The sequence below is a fragment of the Salvelinus namaycush genome, chromosome 35, assembly GCF_016432855.1.
Source record: "Salvelinus namaycush isolate Seneca chromosome 35, SaNama_1.0, whole genome shotgun sequence".
In the NCBI taxonomy this organism is placed as follows: Eukaryota; Metazoa; Chordata; class Actinopteri; order Salmoniformes; family Salmonidae; genus Salvelinus; species Salvelinus namaycush.
Window position 1 is genome coordinate 12245071 of NC_052341.1, and position 22904 is coordinate 12267974.

Genomic DNA, 22904 nt, shown 5'->3' on the forward strand with positions numbered 1-22904 from the left:
GATGGTACATATCAATAATTTAAGTAACCATTAAACAGCTTCCCAGACTGTAGCTTTAAAGTGGGATTTATTATCAACATATTAACTGCAGAGTTTTCTTCCTTCTTTTTTGTTGTCACAAGAGCTGTGGGGGAGTGAGGGAATGTATTACTGTAGCTTTAATGGTATCAGTTGATACGATCTTGTGTTAGCGCTTGGCTTCCTTTGAAATTACATTTATAAACCAGAGAACCGTCCTAGTTTCCGTAATCTGGTGTGACACACTACAAATGTTTTTAATTGGGGTAGCTAGAAGTAGCTTTTGGCTGTGGGATGTGCTCACTACTTACTCTGTGTTAGAGGGAGGTGGCTGAGAGGGAGAGGGAGGGAGGGATAGACAGAGAGAGCGAAGGAGAGATAGATGGGCTGAGAAAGATAAAGAGAGAGGCTATGCTGACTGGATAATCTCATGCAGTGTACTGCTGTACTGCGCTGTAGGGTTGATCCTCCAACCAACTGCTCCCAACATACAGTACCAGCTCAGAAAGAGAGATCGAGGGGGGGGGGGGGGGGGGGGGGGTGAGAAAGACAGAGAGAACTTTTACTTTACTGAGCCATTTACTTTATGTTTGTATTCTTATCTTTTATTATTTCTAATTGTTGTTGCATTGACCCTGCAAGCATGCATTTCATTGGACGGTGTATACCATGTGTATCCTCTACATATGACAAATAATAAGACATGAACTTGAGAGAGCCTGACCTATGTAGGGGACATGGAACAGACATACATTAGTGAACATATTTTTTTAAATTATTTGATCATTTAATTCCTGTTTGATGTGAAACGCTGATTGAATCAGTATAATTTTGCGATTTACTCAGGATCTGAATGCCACATACAATCTGCCCTGAAATTACCTTCTCATTGGATTCTAAAGCACTGATGGTTAAACTGATGAGGAGAGTTTTGAACTGTGCTTTGGGGCACACAGTGTCAATAGTCTAGGTGATGTGGGTGAGGCGGAGTCAGGCGCAGGACACAGAGATGAGTAATAATCATAACTTTACTCTATATACAATCTTCCATCAAGGAGAACAAAAAACCAGAGCACATAAACGAGACAACTTGACAACAATAAACACGCACAAAACCATGATGGAACCAGAGGGTTAAATAGGGAATCAATTATAACGTAATGGAAACCAGGTGTGTACAATCAAGACCAAACAAAAGGAAAAAGAAATGTAGATAGGTGGAGACTAGAAAGCCGGTGACGTCGACCGCCGAACGCCGCCCGAACAAGGAGAGGCACCAACTTCGGCAGGAGTCGTGACACACAGCAATACACAGATGGTTTCTCTCATTATCCCAAAGACAAAATAGTCATCTTGATATGAAAAGAGTAGGGGGAAAAATTGTCAGTAAAATGTTTTGCTGAGTGTCATTGAATCTTGTCGCTCATAAAATAACAGAGGTGGTTTAGTAAAAACTACACACCATGGACAACTTAGTTTATTATACGTATTTATTTATTTTATTTAACCTTTATTTAACTAGGCAAGTCGGTTAAGAACAAATTCTTATTTTACAATGACGGCCCACCCCAGCCAAACCCTCCCCTAACCCGAACGACGCTAGACCAGTTGTGCACCGCCCTATGAGACTCCCGGTCACGGCCGGTTGTGATACAGCCCAGGATCAAACCAGGGTCTGTAGTGATGCCTCTAGCACTGAGATGCAGTGCCATAGACCGCTGCGCCACTCGGGAGCCTTAAAACATAGACTTTGGGGGAAAACATTGCTCACCCTATTGAATTAACTTGCATTATCTAATCAATATGTAGCCTACTCATATTTGTATTGTTTGGTTGGAACCTGATTTCAGTGGCTAAACAGAAATACATATTGATTGTGGACGTTGTTGTATCACTTGATTAGAACTGCTAACTACATTTATATTGACAAGGAAATCGAGTCAGGCTGCATTATTTTGAGATGTACTTCTTTGTAAAGTCTCAGATTTGATTAGATGACTATGTCCTTTCATTATGTAAACTTAATCAGATGGTATCTAAGGTTGAGTGGCACCGCCTGGATGTGGTCATCAGCATCATCATCACTGCACAAACACAATCACTCTTACACCTTGCTATTCTTTATGAAGCAACCAAACACCTGCTTTGGAATATACAAAATACTCTTCCTTCACATCTCTAAACTTTCTCTGCTCTTTCTTCTTTGTCTCAACAGGAAAAAGGAAACATTGCAGTTATATTTAATGTCGGAACGGACGACATAAATATTGAGGAGACAGCAAAGTTTGTAAATGATGGAAAGTACCATATAGTGAAGTTTACGCGGAGTGGCGGTAACGCCACACTACAGGTGGATGACCTACCTGTCATAGAGCGCTATCCCACAGGTAAGACACCCACGCCTTATTACCTTCCCAGCATCTTCTCTGCTCACAGTGCTCTCTACCATAGTCTGAATGTACCTGTACTTGAAATGACCAAGAAGGGCAACTGTTGTCAGGAAAGGTTGATGTTGAGGTTAAATATTGGGCTATTTTAAATGGTGTATGAAATGATGTTGTTTTGTTGGTTGGTGTGTCTTATACATATATATATACTGTGCTTCTTTCTCATGATAATATCATCTGGTTTTCGAGACAGTATCCTTTCAAATGTCAACATGTCAGGAGAACGATGACTGTCTGGTTGAGGAGGCTTTAAATGTCAACGCTTGGGGGTCTTGAATTCACAACATCTGAACTGCTAAAAAGGCTTTGACAAAGGCTATAGACGATCCAAGTCAGGTGAATTATTTATCATGTCTCGTTATAGGTGACAGCGTTTGTCATACAGGTTACCGTAACCAGGAAATGAAAACGTTTTGTTACCTATTAACACCTGTAGCTTTCACTGAAGTCAAGACAGCAAATCGAAATGTCAGGACAAATTCTGGTGAATTCTGGCATATTTAGGCATATCTTAAATGGTGAAACTATGGCATGGGGTGGCATTATATTTCCATGACAATTTCCTACTGTCCACTAGGGGCAACACGAATGGGTTCAATCCCAGTGCTAGGCACTTGTTTTGTATTTTTTTTGTTTTAACCATATTCCAAACCTTAACGCTTACCTTAACCACTTGGAATCAATGCCTAAACTTAACCCTAAAGCCTAAATCTCAGAATGAATCAACTTTACCCTAATGCCAAAATCTCTGAATTAATTCCTCATTTTAACCGACTAGGTTAGTTTCAGTTAAACTTTTGCGCATTTGACTGACTGCTGACATACGCAAAATATACTCTAATTAAAATAGCAACACATTCCATAATCTACCGAAGGCACCACAGATGGCCCCACACGCCATAATTACAAGGGCCAGCCATGACATATCTCTGTTGCTGCAGTTATGGCCAGGTTTCTTTGGAGATTGTGTTGCGAAATGGTCTACTCTAAATAAATGTAACAGTAAAGTGAAACAAGAGGATATTTGTTCTTAAGATCCCATTAATTGACATAATGATTGAAATATTGGAACGGCCATGTCACTTCCTGTGATATCAGTTCCTCTGATTAATGTCTATCCTCTGGACAAACATCATGAAGGGAGACTCAATGGTCATCAATGTTTGCTTGCAACGGCAAACATTTTCACTGTATTCTTATAATTTAAGATGTATAAGATATAATATTAACATATTACTTGAGTAATGAGGAAGGAGCTTGGCTGCGTTTCAAACATATAAAAGACACACCCTCCTCCACTTACCCTCGCCTTATGCCCTTGGGGGAATCCCCGCGGCCATCTTTGCCGTCGATCTAAACAATTAGCCAAGCAAGGGAAGTTGGCAACATAAGCCCCTCAGCCCTCCTCAGCCCTCCGAGTTAGTGAGTGTACAATTCTGTTCACTCCGGGGCCTGAAACACCCAATAATTCAATTCACAATGATTATACATCCACTAAAAAAAGTCAGCCAAAACTTAAAACCAACATCAATATGGAGAACTGAACATACAAGTGTAATAAAAAAAAATGATGTAAATAAGTTAGAAAGTGTGCTACTAATGCACATGAAGGCACAAACACGTATGGTAAAAGTAATAATGTTTTTGTTTGGTTAGCTTTTGGAAACGTTAGCTAGCACATGCAACTTTCCCTGACATCACACTTATACGTTGTAATTTTCGATTTACCTGATATTGTCGGATGGCTAGCATTTGATGTCTGCGGATACGTTGTCTTCTAGCCAAGATATGAAATGCAATCATAATTGAATGTAGCGCGTACAAAGCACACACAACAGCTACCGGTGGTTCCATGGTGACTGAAAACACAACCATGGGACGAATTTCTGGGAAATGCAAGAGTCAACTCATCATACGTCATGATGCGTCATCAGAAGTTTCCACTTAATTTAAGGGCTGAGGGGAGAGGGTGTGTCTTTCACGTGTTTGGAATGCAGCCCTTGCCTTGTATAGGGCTCCGACATGCCGCTTCCCTGAACGGGGTGAACCGTTTATACAAAATATTAGAAATTGTTTGAAAGAAATACTGTGGTATATGAAAAAAAGTCAGAGGTACAACACTGTGGCTGCGGTCCAAACACTTAAAAGACACACCCTATCCCCTCAGCCCTCAAATGAAGTGGACACTTCTGATGACGTATAATGACGTCTGACGAGTATACACTTGCAGGGCAAGGGGCGTTGGAGGAAGGAATGATTTTTAAATGGACCACCCTTGGCCGGGAATTCGTCACTCGTTCATCCCGCGATGATTGTGTTTTCAGCCACCGGTAGCTTGTGGGTGCTTTATATGTGCTACAGTCAATTATGAGTGCATGTCTACTTATATTATATATATAATTATTAATATGCACCAACTGTATGATAGCTAGCAAATGAATTAACTTCTGAAGAAGGAAACCGTTTTATTTCTACAATTTCCCAAAAATAACCAAACAAAAACATATTTATTTTTTACAAGACCTGTTTGTGTCGTCATGTGCATTAGTAGCACAATTTCTAACTTATTTGCATTCGTTTTTACTTACACTTGTATGCTGACTCCTCCTTTGATGTTGTTTTTAAGTTTTTGCTGACTTTTCTTAGCGGATGTACAATCGTCACAAATTTAATTACGGGGAGTTTCAGGCCCCGGAGTGAAGATAATTGTACACTCGCAAACTCGATTTAAAACGAGGGCTGAGGCGCTTATGTTGCAAACTTCCCTTGCTTGGCTAATCACTTGGACCGCCCTCCAAGACGCCGACGGGGATTCCCACAAGGGCATAAGGCGAGGGTAAGTGAGGCGAGGGTAAGTGGACAAGGGTGTGTCTATTATGAGTTTGAACCGCAGCCTATGTACATCCAATTAAGCATTGTCTGCATAGTCCAATCACAGAGCAGATACAAGTCACATGGTCTGTTAGCAAACACATGATGTCACTCGATAGCTGCTATATTGTCCAATTACAAAGGAGATACAAGTCACGTGAGGAACCAATATACACAGGCAGTTAGGAAAGCAAAAGCTAGCTTTCTCAAACAGACATTTGCATCCTGTAGCACAAACTCCAAAAAGTCAAACTCACACTGAAGAGTCCATGGAGAATAAGAGCACTTCCTCCCAGCTGCCTACTGCACTGAGGCTAGGAAACACTGTCACCACCCATAAATCTACGATAATCAAGAATTTCAATAAGCATTTATCTACGGCTGGCCATGCTTTCCACCTGGCTACCCCTACCCCGGTCAACAGCTCTGCACTTCTTTACAGCAACTTGCCCAAGCTTCCACCATTTCTCCTTCACCCAAATATAGATAGCTGATGCTATGAAAGAGCTCCAAAATCTGGACCCCTATAAATCAGCCGGGCTAGACAATCTGGACCCTCTCTTTCTAAAATTATCCACCACAATTGTTGCAACCCCTATTACTAGCCTGTTCAACCTCTTTCGTATCGTCTGAGATCCCTAAAGATTGGAAAGCTGCCGCAGTTATCCCCCTCTTCAAAGGGGGAGACACTCTAGACCCAAACTGTTCAGACCTATATCTATCCTACCCTGCCTTTCTAAAGTCTTTGAAAGCCAAGTTAACAAACAGATCACCGACCATTTCGAATCCCACCATACCTTCTCTGCTATGCAATCTGGTTTCCAAGCTGGTCATGGGTGCACCTCAGCCACGCTCAAGGTCCTAAACGATATCATAACCGCCATCGATAAAAGACAATACTGTGCAGCCATATTCATCGACCTGGCCAAGGCTTTCAACTCTTTCAATCACCGCATTCTTATCAGCAGACTCAACAGCCTTGGTTTCTCAAATGACTGCCTCGACTGGTTCACCAACTACTTCTCATATAGAGTTCAGTGTGTCAAATCGGAGGGCCTGTTGTTCGGACCTCTGGAAATCTTTATGGGAGTTCCACAGGGTTCAATTCTCAATTCTCAGGCCGACTCTTTTCTCTGTATACATCAATGATGTTGCTCTTGCTGCGGGTGATTCTCTGACCCACCTCTACGCAGACGACACCGTTCTGTATACTTCTGGCCCTTCTTTGGACACTGTGTTAACTAACCTCCAGACGAGCTTCAATGCCATACAACACTCCTTCCGTGGCCTCCAACTGCTCTTAAATGCAAGTAAAACTAAATACATGCTCTTCAACCGATCGCTACCCGTACCCGCCCGCCCGTCTAGCATCACTACTCTGGACGGTTCTGACTTAGAATATGTGGACAACTACAAATAGCTAGGTGTCTGGTTAGACTGTAAACTCTCCTTCCAGAATCACATTAAGCATCTCCAATCCAAAATTAAATCTAGAATTGGCTTCCTATTTTCTAACAAAGCATCCTTCACTCATGCTGCCAAACATACCCTCGTAAAACTGACTATCCTACCGATCCTTGACTTCGGCGATGTCATTTACAAAATAGCCTCCAACACTCTACACAGCAAATTGGATGTAGTCTATCACATTGCCATCCGTTTTGTCACCAAAGCCCCATATACTACCCACCACTGCGACCTGTATGCTCTCGTTGGCTGGCCCTCGCTTCATATTCGTCTCCAAAACCCACTGGCTCCAGATCATCTATAAGTCTTTGCTAGGTAAAGCCTAGCCCTATCTCAGCTCGCTGGTCACCATAGCAGCACCCACCTGTAGCACTCGCTCCAGCAGGTATATTTCACTGGTCAACCCCAAAGCCAACTCCTCTTTGGCCGCCTTTCCTTTGAGTTCTCTGCTGCCGAAGACTGGAACGAATTGCAAACTTCACTTAAGCTGGAGACTTCTATCTCCCTCACTAACTTTAAGCATCAGCTGTCAGAGCAGCTTATCAATCATTGCACCTGTACACAGCCCATCTGTAAATAGCCCACCCAACTACCTCATCCCAATATTGTTATTTTTTTTTTTGCTCCTTTGCACCCCAGTATCTCTACTTGCACATTCATCTTCTGCACATCTATCACTCCAGTGTTTAATTGCTAAATTGTAATTATTGCACCACTATGGCCTATTTTTTGCCTTACCTCCCTAATCTTACTACATTTGCACACACTGTATCTAGACTTTTCTATTGTGTTATTGACCGTATGTTTGTTTATCCCATGTGTAACTTGGTGTTGTTTGTGTCGCACTGCTTTGCTCTATCTTGGCCAGATCACAGCTGTAAATGAGAACTTGTTCTCAACTGGCCTACCTGGTTAAATAAAGGTGAAATAAAATATATTTTAAAAAATCTGTTAGCGAACACGTGATTTGCGAACAGATCACGTGACTTGTATCTGCTCTGTGATTGGACGATACAGACCGTGAGGCTCATGGTTATTGTAGGTTTTGGTGCTCTTTGATACAGAAACTGATGGTAAAAACATGATTTCTCAACACAGCAGTTGAAACATTCATAATCGATGGGCACTACATCAACATACAACTTGTTTTACAATCTCGGTAAAAAATAGGACATCTACGTTGGCACAGTAATATCGCCAGCGCTAATATACCGCTAATATATCACAAATATTTGATATCACCACGGGTTTTGAGGATTAAGAATCCACTTCTGGAATTCCTCGTAGCAGCCCTATGTGAGGAGCCATAGGGGAGGGGCATAGCTCGTAGGATCAGGATTGCCTGAGTCTTACTCAACCATCTTGGCATGAGTACAAACCAGAGATGATTTCAACCTGTCTCTCCCACCTCTCCTTCTTCTGTATTGTTCATTGACCTTTTCAGGCGGCCCAGTGCCTTCACCCACACTAAAGAGAGTTTTTATGGCTGGGGACAGATTCGCTCGTCACTCCTCGCCTCAGGTAGATGGGGGAAATTAATGTCTTGTGACGTGCAGTGAACATGGAGGAACACAGAATACACTGTAGGGTTAATAGATTGACTGGCTCTATGGTTTCTATAAGATCTTAGCTGTGCAATAGAGAGACTCACTGTTCCACAGACACATAGACGGACAGGCACACAGATGGACAGGCACACAGATAGACAGGCACACAGACAGACAGGCACTCAGACAGACAGGCACACAGACAGACAGAAAGACAGACGGACAGGCACACAGATGGACAGGCACACAGATAGACAGGCACACAGACAGACAGGCACACAGACAGACAGGCACACAGACAGACAGAAAGACAGACGGACAGGCACACAGATGGACAGGCACACAGACGGACGGACAGACTATAGCTGACGTTTTACTTTCTCCCAACCAATTGTGCAATTAAAAAAAAAAAATTGTGTACCTTATTTTTTAACTTATTGTGTACATAATGTTGCTGCTACCGTCTCTTATGACCGAAAAAAACTTTTGGACATCAGAAAATCGATTACTCACCACGGACGGGAAGAAACGTTTTCCTTTAACGAGTCCGTCGAGAAGGATATCCTGCTTTCACTGGAACAGGCCCAGATCCACGCCTATTGCATGAAGAAAAGACGCAGGAAAAGGGGACGCAGATCGAGGATCCTTCTGAGAATCCGGAGGGGAGCGAGTAAACTCCAAATGCCTTCCATTCTTCTTGCTAAATGTGCAATCGTTAGAAAATAAAATTGATGACCTAATATTAAGATTATCCTACCAAAGGGACATTAAAAACTGCAACATCTTGTGTTTCACCGAGACGTGGCTGAACAAAGAAATTGACAATATAGAGCTGGCGGGATTTTCCATGCACCGGCAGAACAGAGACGCTACCTCTGGTAAGACGAGGGGTGGGAGTGTGTGTCTTTTTGTCAATATCAGCTGGTGCACAATGTTTAATATTAAAGAAGTCTCGAGGTATTGCTCTCCTGAGGTAGAGTACCTTATGATAAGCTGTAGACCACACTATTTACCAAGAGAGTTCTCAACTGTATTATTCGTAGCCGTCTATTTACCACCACAAAGTGAAGCTGGCACTAAGATCGCTCTCAACCAACTCTAAAATGCTCAACCAGAAGCGGCGCTCCTAGTGGCCGGGGACTTTATGCAGGCAAACTTAAATCAGTTTTACCAAATTTTTACCAGCATGTCACATGTGCAACAAGGGAAAAAAAATCCTAGACCACCTTTACTCCACACACAGAGATGCATACAAAGCTCTCCCCCGCCCTCCATTTGGCAATTCTGACCATAATTCTATTCTCCTGATTCCTGCTTACATGCAAAAACTAAAGCAGGAAGTACCAGTGACTCGCTCAATACGGAAGTGGTCGGATGACGCTGATGCTACACTACAGGACTGTTTTGTTAGCACAGACTGGAATATGTTCCGGGATTCATCCAATCGCATTGAGGAATACACCACCTCAGTCATCGGCTTCATCAATCAGTGCATCGATGACGTCGTCCCCACAGTGACTGTATGTACATATCCCAACCAGAAGCCATAGATTACAGGCAACATCTGCATCGAGCTAAAGGCTAGAGCTGCCACTTTCAAGGAGCGGTTGACTAATCCGGACGCTTATAAGAAATCCCCCTATGCCCTCAGACGAACCATCAAACAAGCAAAGCGTCAATACAGGATTAAGATTGAATCCTACTACACCGGCTCCTACTACACCGGCTCTCGTCGGATATGGCAGGGCTTGAAAACTATTACGGACCACAAAGGGAAACCCAGACGCGAGCTGCCCAGTGACGCGAGCCTGCCAGACGAGCTAAATGCCATTTATGCTCGCTTCGAGGCAAGCAACACTGAAGCATGCACAAGAGCACCAGCTGTTCTGGATGACTGTGTGATAATGCTCTCGGTAGCCATGTGAACCAAACCTTTAAACAGGTCAACATTCACAAAGCCACTGGGCGAGACAGATTACCAGGACGTGTACTCAAAGCATCTGTCATGTCTTCACTGACATTTGACAACCTCTCCCTGACCAAGTCTGTAATAGCTATATGTTTCAAGCAGATCACCATAGTCCCTGTGCCCAAGAAAGTGAAGGTAACCTGACTAAATGATTACCGCCCCGTCGCACTCATGTCGGTAGCCATGAGGTGCTTTGAAAGGATGGTCATGGCTCACATCTTCAGCATCCTCCCGGACACCCTAGACCCACTCCAGTTCACATACCGCCCCAACAGATCGACAGATGATGCAATCTCAATCGCACTCCACACTGCCCTTTCTCACCTGGACAAAAGGAACTTTCTTGAGTACACGTCCTGGTAATCTGTCTCGCCCAGTGGCTTTGTGAATGTTGACCTGTAGGAATGCTGTTCATTAACTACAGCTCAGCGTTCAACACCATAGTGCCCACGAAGCGCATTACTAAGCTAAGGACTCTGGGACTAAACATCTCCCTCTGCAACCTGCACTTCCTGACGGTCCGCCCCCAGGTGGTAAGAGTAGGCAACAACACATCTGCCACGCTGATCCTCAAAATGGGAGCCCCTCAGGGTTGTGTGCTCACGTCCCTCCTGTACTCCCTGTTCACTCATGACTGCACGGCCAGGCACAACTCCAACACCATCATTATAGACTGTTTTCTCTGCTAACGCACGGAAAGCAGTACCAGAGTGCCAAGTCTAGGACCAAAAGGCTCCTCAACAGCTTCTACTCCCAAGCCATTAGACTGCTGAACAATTCATAAAAATCGCCACCGGACTATTTACATTGACACCCACCCCTCTTGTACACTGCTGCTACTCGCTGTTTGTTTGTTACCTAAGCAGAGTCACTTCGCCCCCACCTACATGTACAGATTACCTCATCTAGTCTGTACCCCCGCACACTGACTCGGTACCGGTGCCCCCTCTATATAGCCTCGTTATTGTTATTCTTATTGTGTTACTTTTTATTATTACTTTTTATTTTCGCCTACTTGGTAAATATTTTCTTCTTCTTGAACTGCACTGTTGGTTAAAGGCTTGGAAGTAAGCTTTTCACGTTAAAGTCTACACTTGTTGCATGTTGCAAATAAAGTTTGATTTGATTTGAAACACACAGACAGACAGAAACACACACACACATACATACTGTATGTACACGTGCACACAAAGATGAACACCCCCCCCCACACACACACATTAATACTGTAAGTCTTTTTAAGATATTTAGGATATTTGAACATTTTTTACTAATTTGGTTACTCTCTGAGACAGCCCCTTTGTGGCTTTAGTCCCAAAAACTTAAATACTCAAAAAGATTCTGAAGAATCATCGTTGCACAGAACTACTTCTAGAAGGAAGTGGATTAATTTAGTTGAAGGTTGGTTAGCGCTCTAATGAATTCAGAGTCACAGGTTTTCATTTGGTGTAAAGAGAAGAGTAATTACAATCATTCACTAACCGACAATATTTCTCAACGGCAGACTAAACTCACAGAGGGGAAGACAGAAGAGTCAAGAGTCTAGAATGAATTGGCTGTCTAAATCTGCAATCGGACTGAAGCCCATATTTTACAAAGAAAATATAAACCATTTTTAAGGGTCCATATCAGTGAAGTCTAAATGAAATACTTGTCAGCTAAACATTCACATTGAGTTATCATTTTCTGTTTTATTTCCTAACCAATATATTGGAATGACCTTCATTGTCAAACATGCAACTAAATAACATGTAAAACACTTGCTACTTTGAACTGATTAAACATAACTTGTGTGGCTACAGCTTATTTCCAGTTTAAATGGTTTCTTTAGCCATTGTCAATAAGTACACATAAGTGCATGGTGAATGCAGACACAGACACATCTTATTGAAAAGCTTTGGTTGGTATTTTATGGACTTCATTTATAGACGAGACACATATTATGCACACACAGATGATTGGCATTTCCTCCATCTCCAAAACTAAATGAGCACTCCTGTTTATTTTCTTTTTTCATTTGAACTTGACATGGACTTCAGTAAAAATCCATGAAATGAATGTAACTTTCCGAATACAGTTTTTCAAAGTCATTGCAATAAAAAAAATATATATCTTAAGTGAGCTTAATTTGATTTTGTGCCACTTCACCATAGTCAGCACTATGATACCACTGATAAACCACCTGAATGAATTTAAATGTAACTAAAAATGAGGGAGGGAAGAGGAGTGGGAGAGAGATAAGAAGAACTGTGTCTAGTAAATACATATCCTTGTATTTCACATCTAGCAGAAACCATGCTGAACATATGATGGTGATATATTATTATTATTATCCTACAGTCTTAACAAAGACTGTCCTACTGGTGTCACTCATTGTAATTCTGGCTTTGTAAGACATCTTTGACTTTACAGAGCACATCTTTGATAAAGCCATTATATTAAATAACATCAAACATGGATATGCAGTCCAATATTATGTTACAACATTAGTTTTGAATTTCCAAACAAGATCTAATCAACAGACACATATTCAAATTATATTTTCTTCAGTAGGGGATGAGAGGGAATGTCTCATTTGATTCTGATTCATTATTGACATTTCTTACCAGATTCAAGTACTAACTAGTTAACTACCAGTAAAATATAAAAAAGGCTAGTTCAATGCAAACACTCTACAGTAAATGTGAGTATTATGTGTGAGTATTATCTCTGCTTACATGCCATCCTATAAAACCAGTCTAATTACTTCTAATCACAATTACTGTACAGCATCCCCCTCCCCTTTCCCCAGCCCTCCCCACTTAACTATCCCTAGTACTGTATTTCTCCCAATGAGCCTCCATCAATGCCTCTGTCAGTCTGGCAATAGGCAATTGGGTACCATTTGGGATGCAGACTGTCACAGACCGAGGCAGAACTACAGGCAGCAGGGTAATGGCCGCCCCCAGCCACTGGCAGGTTCCAGAGTGACATCATAATAAGAGCAGACGCTGAGGATATGGAATGATGATGAGAGAGAGAGAGAGAGAGAGAGAGAGAGAGAGAGAGAGAGAGAGAGAGAGAGAGAGAGAGAGAGAGAGAGAGAGAGAGAGAGAGAGAGAGAGAGAGAGAGAGAGAGAGAGAGAGAGAGAGAGAGAGAGAGAGAGAGAGAGAGAGAGAGAGAGAGAGAGAGAGAGAGAGAGAGAGAGAGAGGAAAAAGATTAAAAGGGTAGAGGGATGGAGGGGATCACCATTGTGAAAAGCAGGGGGGAATAATTGCATCACAATTGCCTTCCCTGGTATAATCTCATTAAAAGGTCACATCATACCCATTTATTGAGGCATTAGAATGTCCTTAGCCCAATTATCAGAGGCTCTGTGTGCATTCCAAATGACACCCTATTTTCTAAATAGTGCACTTCTTTTGACCAGAGCCCTATGGGTTTCCCTATTGGCCCTGGTCAAAAGTAGTGCACTATAAAGGGGAATAGGGTGTCATTTGGGATGTAGATGCAGACTCAAAATAACCCATCCATTTGTCTTAGATGCCCAGTTCTCTTTCCTTTCTCTCGTTCTTTTTCCTTCTTCCCCTTTCGTTCCCTCTTTATGTGGAGTACAAAAGAGCTGGACAGGCAGCCTCAGAAATCAGACCCTCTTCCTTATCCAGAGTCTGGGCCATGGAAGTCATACCATAACAATGGTGCTGTCAAGCCCAGAGGGTACTGTAGCAGGGTAGCAGACACACACACACACACACACACACACACACACACACACACACACACACACACACACACACACACACACACACACACACACACACACACACACACACACACACACACACACACACACACACACACCATATTCTGTCTGCGTGAGGCCCAGAGGGTACAGTAGCAGTGTAGTAAACTACTCTGTTGGAGGGAACAGCTAATGCTAAAAGCCTGTCTACCACACAGCACACAAAGAGAATGGACTAGGGAGCCCTGGCCTTATTCTTCTACTGTTATCAGAGCATGATGCACTTACAAAGCTCCCTTGCTCTCTTTAACTCCGCTCTCTCTTCCCCTCTCTCACTCACTCTCTCCATCCTACCCTCCCTCCTCTTTTGATCTTGATCCCTTCTTCTCTCTCATTACTGCTCACTCTTTGTCTCTTTCTCTCCCCCTCTCCTTCTCTTGATCTCTTTCTCATATCCCCCCTCTCTCTTTCTCTTCTCCCTCTCCATCCCTTCTCCTCTCAGGGTCAGACCCGGAAGGGGAAGGTTTGATTTGTTTCTGCTCTTTTAGCCATGGCTGCAGGAGCAGTAATGAATCAGAAGTAGTGAACAATCAGTAATGACACGCAACGCCATCCACGGGGCAGGCAGTCGATTGTATTATTCTGTCTGCGCTGGTTTACAAACACACACACACTGTATTCTGTCTCTGTGAGCTCCAGTTCAGTCTAGTGTACAACCAATCAGACCATTGGTGAGTCCAAATAAAAAGCTACAAAACAATAAACAGTGCACTGGTGCTTTCTTATGCCCAAGTCCTTTATATATATAAAAGTTAAACGTATTTAATAATATCAGACAAATTCTTCCATCTCCATCTTCTCCTCCTGCTTAATTCTTTCCCAGCCCTCTCTCTAAAGGAACAGTGGAAGAAACTATTTGCATATTTTGTTCATTTAATGTGGAGCAGAGAGCGAGGGGGCGTTGTTCTCAGAGCTTGTAATGAGATGAAAGCCAGGTCTTATCTGACCACTTTATTAACACAAAGAAAACAAGAAGCATGGGTGAGCCAGGTCAACTGGGACTGGGAGGACAGGGGGGGGCGTCTCAGACCCAATCACTGCTGTCTGGAGGTGGGAGATAAGGTAGAGGTTTGTCCCTGTCCCGCCGTTCCCTGGCCCAGATCACCATGTACTCTGTTTAGAACAGAATGAATGGGTATGATGAATGGGTATGGGTGTTGCTGTGTTTAAAACCAGAGCACAGCATCGTTTTGTTAGTATACAAAAACAAATGTCCCTGAAGTGTAATTGATATCGCTATCACACTTAAATTAATCAGAGTTTTAATGCAGAAAGAGAGGATGGAGAGAGTGGTACTATGGCCATAGTAAGAAAAAACGACGATTACCTGCAGTAGCTACATATACAGCATGTGTACTACTCTGTGTGTGTGTGTGTGTGTGTGTGTGTGTGTGTGTGTGTGTGTGTGTGTGTGTGTGTGTGTGTGTGTGTGTGTGTGTGTGTGTGTGTGTGTGTGTGTGTGTGTGTGTGTGTGTGTGTGTGTGTGTGTGTGTGTGTATGTCTTTGTTTGTCTCCTCACCCTCCCAAGCCTCTCGCTTTCTCTCTCTCTCAGGGGTCTTACATCGTGTTTACATGTCTTGCCGATAGCCTAAAAAGGAGACTGTACAATTTTCTCAACCCTATCATTTGAAGAGAGATTACTCTTTTGTCAGAAGATAACTGGGAGGCATAAACATACAAAAAGAATTGCAGCTTGTCATGAAATAAAGAAAGCAGTATAAAAGTAATACGAATCTAGAATGAGAGTTGCCCTCTCCCGCAGCGTGCTCTGCTTTGTCCTACACGACCCACATTTTCCCTCCCTCACTCCATTCCTCCTTCTCTCTTCACCCTCCCTCGCTTCCCTGACCTCTCTGTTTTCCAGGGGTTGAGAAGAACCAGGGCTCTTCCTCCTACTGACCACTCCTCTCTTCCATTCCACTCCTCTCCTCTCAGAAAACACAACCTGGACCCTCGTGGGTAACAAACAAAGTGAAAAAGCTGGCCCAACCAACCAACAGCCTGACACTGTCATATAGCTTTGACAGAAGGGATGAAGGCCCATCAATAGCCAAACCCTCCCTCCCACCAAACTGATTACGTCCCAATAACAATACTACTGTAGTAATCCACAGAATGCATGCCCAATTGCATTATTGCATTGTTGGGTTTTGAGTTTGCAAGAAAGGCATTTCACTGTACTTGTGCATGTGCCATTAAAACTTAAAACTTGAAAAATACATTGCTTCATTCTAAGGGCTCTATTTTAACTAAATGAACACACTTGTACATCTAAGCGCAGGTGGTAGCGCGATAGGTTCAAGGGTGTGTCAGAAATAGTTTTGCTATTTTCACTATCACAGTTATCGGCACACTTGCTGGCAAAGGGCTGAATTTTGATGGACAAATAAGTTGTTGGTGTGTCGAGGCTTGTCCACTCACTGGCCAATCAGATCGTACTCCATGTCTTAATATCTGGTTGCTTCAGATGGTGTATTTACGGTCTTTTATGTATTGCCTGTATTGCTTGTTAGTCCGTTATAGTTTGTTAAATGGCTTACAGGAACGAAATAACAAAATGTAGACCTATCCCATCTTTGGTAAATAGGTTAACTTGAACCCATTTGCAGTCCACATTGTGCTAAGTGATTGTATGGCTTCAGAAGCATTCACACTGATATAGGGTCTAGGCCTACTGTAAATTGCATTATGGCTGAGCATGGACATGCCAAACATTGTCAATAAGCAAGATTACGTTCATTATAGATAAGGCCTATAAAGAATGAATAATTCTAATAAAATTCTAAACAAAATGAAAAAACAACTTGTTTTAAAAAGGCTAAGTCACATTTACAGCCGCCATAATTTCTCCGCGTGGGCATATCATTTTAAAACAGCGCAGACTATGGAGGGTTTTACGCACATCAAAGCAGGACCTGCATGGCTAAAATAATGTGGGCCTGCCTACAATGAATAGATAGATACAAAGGGAAAGTCAGCTCACTGTTTTACTCATCTCAAACTTGATATTTTAATAAAGCTTTGGTGATTAAGATTAATTTCCAAGCGGTCTCAGGAGCCAAACCATTTATCGACAGTCTTGACTACTTTGCGATTCCATTGGGCAGACAAAAAAAGCCTTCATTGAGAGGAGGGGAGGCTATGCTTGGTTTTAATTCAAATGAAACAAAATAGGATGAAACATGTGTTTTTTTATGTTCCTAAATATCAAGTATACAGGTACCAAAAGCACATTAGGCTACTCTTGTTCCATGTGCATATGGTCATTGTGAATCATGGCTGGATAGGCTGCATTTCCACTCTCAAAAGTCATGCCATAACCAACTGTGTTACCTCTAAAACCAGCTTTTGGTTGGTCTTAAATATCCTTATCAGGGCTGTCTGAAATGAGCACTTTGGATCATGTTTTTAAGGACACACCTCAAGTATTTCCACCCCGCCCATCTTTTGTGCAAGCGAGCTGATATTAGACAGGTAAATTGCCGAACCTGGCGTTAGGCCTGGAAAACATCAGTGTACCAGTTTTTACATGATGAAATTGCAAACTAACGTGTGTTTGACACTACCGCCGCCTTAATGCCAGCCGAGAATAGAACCCTAAATGGTACAGGTAGAGCCTTGGCTTGTGCCATCCAGAACGGCTCATAGGAGCAGATCTCATGTTTCTGTAGAGTGAGGCAGCTTGATGTACAAGTACACCCCCAGGACAGGACGCTAGTCTATCACAGAGCCTTACCCACAATCTGTCTCCTTAATGCTGAGTGCCAAGCAGAGACAATTTGGGTCCCATCTTTACAGTCTTTGGTATGACTCTGCCGGGGATCGAACTCCCAACCTTGGGGCGGACACTCTAACTACAAGACGAATGAGTTGGTCCAAGTGGTACAGTATGCCTGTGTGGATATTGGAACAGATCCTGTATCTCAGCATCACTGTAGTTTACATCACAGTTGGCCTCTCCTTCTAGCCTGAGGACTCTAAACTCTGCTCTGTCGTTTGGTCTGAGACTGTCATCATTGAAGTCGTTTGTGGTGACGAGGGGCATGAGGGGAGTTGTACAAAACAAAGTCATCAGCGATCTGATAGTCTCTAACCATTAACAGTATCAAAGCCAACAACAAATGTTCAAACCGTTGATTTACCCACTGGCTCTGGCTCTGGCTCAACCCATTGGTTTCTGGACCAATCGGGGTCGGGTAGGTACTCAGATCCAGACTCATTGCGGGTAACAATCTAACGTTCGTGGCCAAGACGTAGCGTTTGGCCAGAGCAAGGAGTCTGGGTGGCTAGGCAACACTCATTCACCTCCCTGTCACAAGTTCAGACTGTCAGTAGCTTATACAGCCAAACACACTGTGAGTAGCCTACTCACCCACCTTACCAGACCTTCCTCCACTCTAAGTGCTCTCACCATGTGCTGTGTAGACAGTTAAGATATGGGGGGTTGATATTTTATCCTTTGTCTGTATGGCCTGATCTCCTAACTCAGAATGACAGACATCTTTCTTACCTTTCACACTCAGACCTTCCTGCAGCTTCCATGTGGGGAATAGGGAAGATAGAGTGTGGGGAGGGGAGAGCAGAGTACACATCCTATACACTTTGACTGTCTACTTGATCTCTTAACTCCAACTGACATGATTAAAATAATCCTTTGCAAGGCCGATCCATCTTGCCATCTCATCCTGTTGAGTCAGACTTAGTTCCTGTGAGATCTGCTTTGTATCTGAGTCACGAGCTCGGAGCGTGACCTCCTTCAACCCCTCCAACCCTGCTACTATCCATCCCAGTCAATGCCCGTCCTCTCTCTCTTTCTCTCTCTCTCTCTCATATCCATCCCTATCCCTATCTCTCTCTGTCTCTCTCTATCTCTCTTCCCATCCCCATCCCTTCTCCAATCACTGATGCTGCTGTTCATTCTTGCTACACACTCCACACCAAATTACTGTTTGTCCCCTGAACCCTTACCTGCTCAAACAGAATTAATGTGGCTGATGTGACAAAACATTGTCAATCTGCCGGAGGATTGGAGCGGGTCGCAATTTTCTCTTTCTGGAGAGGTGATTGGTCTTGAAAAAGTTTGTGTCTCAAATACCACCCTAAACCCTACATACTGCACTACTTTGACCTTATCAAATGTAGTGCACTATATAGTGAACAGGGTGCTATTTGGTAAACATCCAAAGCGCGGTGCAGAGTTTGGTCTCATTAAACTACTTCATTACATAACTTAGTAATCACCCTGACTTACTGTAGCCGTTGTCAAAGCCTTCACTGCTATTTGAATAGTGTTCCAGTATGTGTGCACCTATTTTAACACCTAAATATGTTGTGTCTTCGATTCTTGAAACGTCTATGTAGATTGCAGATGTTTTTGTTAGCTTATTGTTACCTGGTAATTTGTAAACTTGTTTAAATGGGGATGGAATATGTTTTTATATATATATAAATGTGTATATATATACTTTGTTTTCTACTCTAAACCATAAACTGTGTGCAAAAGGTTGAATGTTTTTCACAAACGATAAATTCTGAGAATGTATAACTAGCTAAAAATGTCTGCCAAAAAGAAAGAAAGAAAAGAAAGAAAGTGTGTTTTTGGAAATCATTTTGGCAAGACTTATGTTATGAAAATGTTAAATTTGTGATTTGGTTTTGGCTTCTACAGTAACATAACTTTATTAACCTAGTTGAAACTTCAGCGTGCTAATTCTCAATTAATATAGGAATAATTTGTTGGCTAAAATTAAAATAAAATGATTTGAGTAAGTGAAGTTGGGTCGATGAAATGTTGTAGGTAACTGTTTTTTTTTTAAACGTCAAAAACATATTTAAAACTTTGTGGCAGTTGTTATAGCTCAATGATTAAGTATTAACATTTAACCTTTGACTTTACAGACTTTAACCACTGAAATGTCTCTTTAAACTTTAAAGGCAACAATGATAACGAACGCCTGGCGATTGCTAGACAGCGAATCCCATATCGACTTGGTCGAGTAGTTGACGAATGGCTACTCGACAAAGGTAAAAACATTGATTAAAACTTCAAATTAAAATAATTTGATCATAACCCAGTAATACTTTTTTGTAACCAATAAACCTTAAAAAAATAAATGTTCAGTAAAACTTAAATAAAACTAAATGATTTAAAACAGTTAAATGTAGCTAGCTAGTAACATTGCACACTTTTGCATATAATAATGTATTCTTCTTTTTAGAGATGTCAACTGTTTAATACGTCTGTCAGCTTCAGGTTAAAGGGACTGTAAACATAAATCTAACTATGTCTTGATGTAATGTCAACACTGTTAAAATGTACATAAATTATTATAGCATTGTTGTTATTTGATGTAAATACCTAAATGATCAACTAAAAAAGGTCCAGTTAAATTATCCATTCAGTTGATATTTGTAGTGTTATATTTGATACACATACATGTATGTGGTTGATTTATAATGGATCATACTGATTAAACTGCAATACATTTAAATGATAAATAGAGTGCAATATTAATTGGCATAAAGAAATTGAGTCCCTTTAACAGATTTTGTAAATATGTATAGGGAATGAAGATCAAGGAAATGTATCATAAAACGTAAAAGTTTGAGTGCATGCCTTTTTGTATGTTTCTAAAAACCAAGTTGTATCTCCCAACTAGTATGTGCCATGGTTATTTTTCATTTTAATGTTTTTTGGTTCAGTTTTTTCAGTTATTTTACTGTCAGGAATGACTCTTTTGTTACGTGCCTCATTTTTCATATCACGTGTACGTTTTAAGTTGCGTTCACTTCTTGCTAAAAGGCGGTCTTGAGATGATGATGATGAAAGTAAAAGGAAACATTTTAACCTTGGCAAAGCTTTAGAAATGTATGATAATTATCGTAATGAAACTCAAAAAGTCTATACATTCCACAACTTTGAATGGTGTTTTTTGGTTCGCATAATGAAACTAAACATTAAATGGTAAAAGTGGTAAGTGTTTTCAAAGGAATGAAGTAAAGTATGAAGCTATTCAAAGAGGATAATTGGACGCTATAGGATGACACATCTGTCAGGTCTATTTTCTCCACAGACAATTTCTCATGGACAATCTGTCCATTTTTTATTTCCTTTACTTATGCAGTAAAAACTCACACTTCCAAGATTGTCTTATTATTTCAAGGAATAAATCAATTGCAGTTTAGTACATTGATGTGAAGTAATGCGACAAGATTCACACGCCTACCAAGATTAATGTCCTTCCTGCAGTTAAGTTGATTTGATTGTCCTTTTAGCAAAGCTACAGTGCATTAATTTACAACAACTGTAAATGTTTTTCTTTATTCTTTCTCCCTTTGTTCCATAGCCATCCCATCATTCAAACCGCAATAAATTACCATGAGAGGTTTGCCTCTAGAAACGGGTAATTTATCGCGACTCATTAGCCGACTGGGCAAATGATCTGTCATTTTTCTTATGCGCGATTATTTTTCATCACTCTTTTATTTTTTATTTCTGTTGTGACTCAAAGTACAAGTAGGGAATTTGCGGCGGCAGAGTCCGTCCGCGTTCCATCCAACATACATTCTCGTATATATGTAACGTTGTTTTCCCGCAGGTCGGCAGCTCACTATCTTCAACAGCCAGACCACCATACAGATAGGTGGCTGGGACCGGGACAGGAGTCGCCCGTTTCAGGGCCAGCTCTCAGGTCTCTACTATAACGGGCTGAAGGTGTTCAACATGGCCACAGAAGGAGATCGTAACATCCGCATTCAAGGCAGCGTGAGGCTGGTGGGGGAGTCGCCCTCGTCCATCACGCCACAGTCCAGTGCCAACACAGCCAACCGGTCGGAGACGTCCACATCCATTATGGAGATCACCACGACGACGGCGTCCAGTAGGAGAGTGAAGCAGACGACGCCACGGGAACCTCAACAGGTAGGAGAACTCAGAACTTAATAAAATATATACTTCATTAGTCCATGAGAGAGGGACATTTCTCTTCTTCTTTTATCCAACCCCGATACACACACACACATCCACACAAACACACATTAGGTTCGAGAGGCTGGAGCAGAGGGCAGCCGCAATGCAGGGCCCAAACCTATTAGTCGTCTTCTTCTGTGTGTACGTTTTTGTTCTCTGCCTGGTCCCAGATCAGTTTCTGCTGTATAGCCAACTCCTATGTTTGTTCACATGCCAAACTTGGCATGACAATGACCTTAAGAGTTTTCAAGAAAAGCACAAACAAATTTGACTCATTTTGTGGTTATCTGCGGCTTACATTATTTTATTTTATTTTCTGGAATGTATGTTTCATCATGACCTCAAGCCGTTTGAAAAGTCACTGCATGCATTTGACATACACTGAGTGTACAACCTATTAGAAACACCTTCCTAATATTGAGTTGCACCCCCTTTTACCCTCAGAGGTATGCTGGCCCTTTTTGATACACATGGGAAACTGTTGAGCGTGACAAAACCCAGCAGCATTGTAGTTCTTGACACAAACCGGTGCGCCTGGCACTTACTACCATACCCCGCTCAAACGCACTTAAATATTTTGTCTTGCCCATTCACCCTCTGAATGGCACACACACACACACAATCCATGTCTCAATTGTCTCAAGACAAAAAAAAATCCTTCTTTAACTTGTCTCCTCCCCTTCATCTACACTGATTGAAGTGGATTTAACAAATTATATAAATAAGGGATCATAGCGTTCACCTGTATTCACCTGGTCAGTCTACATTGCCTTCAGAAAGTATTCAGTACAAAGATACAGGGATCCTTCCTAACTCAGTTGCCAGAGAGGAAG

The 22904-nt window shown here is 42.0% G+C and overlaps 1 protein-coding gene across 1 annotated transcript in view; it reads left to right on the forward strand.

The window, feature by feature from the left end:
• Positions 1–2251: 2251 nt before the first annotated feature.
• LOC120029862 (neurexin-1-beta-like) overlaps positions 2252–22904 on the forward strand; it is a 99753-nt gene continuing 79100 nt past the window's right edge. The window contains exons 1-2 of the mRNA XM_038975169.1: positions 2252–2405; positions 21701–22023. Coding sequence (XP_038831097.1) covers positions 21826–22023 — 198 coding nt within the window. The 5' untranslated portion in view covers positions 2252–2405; positions 21701–21825. The remainder of the gene's footprint in view (positions 2406–21700; positions 22024–22904) is intronic.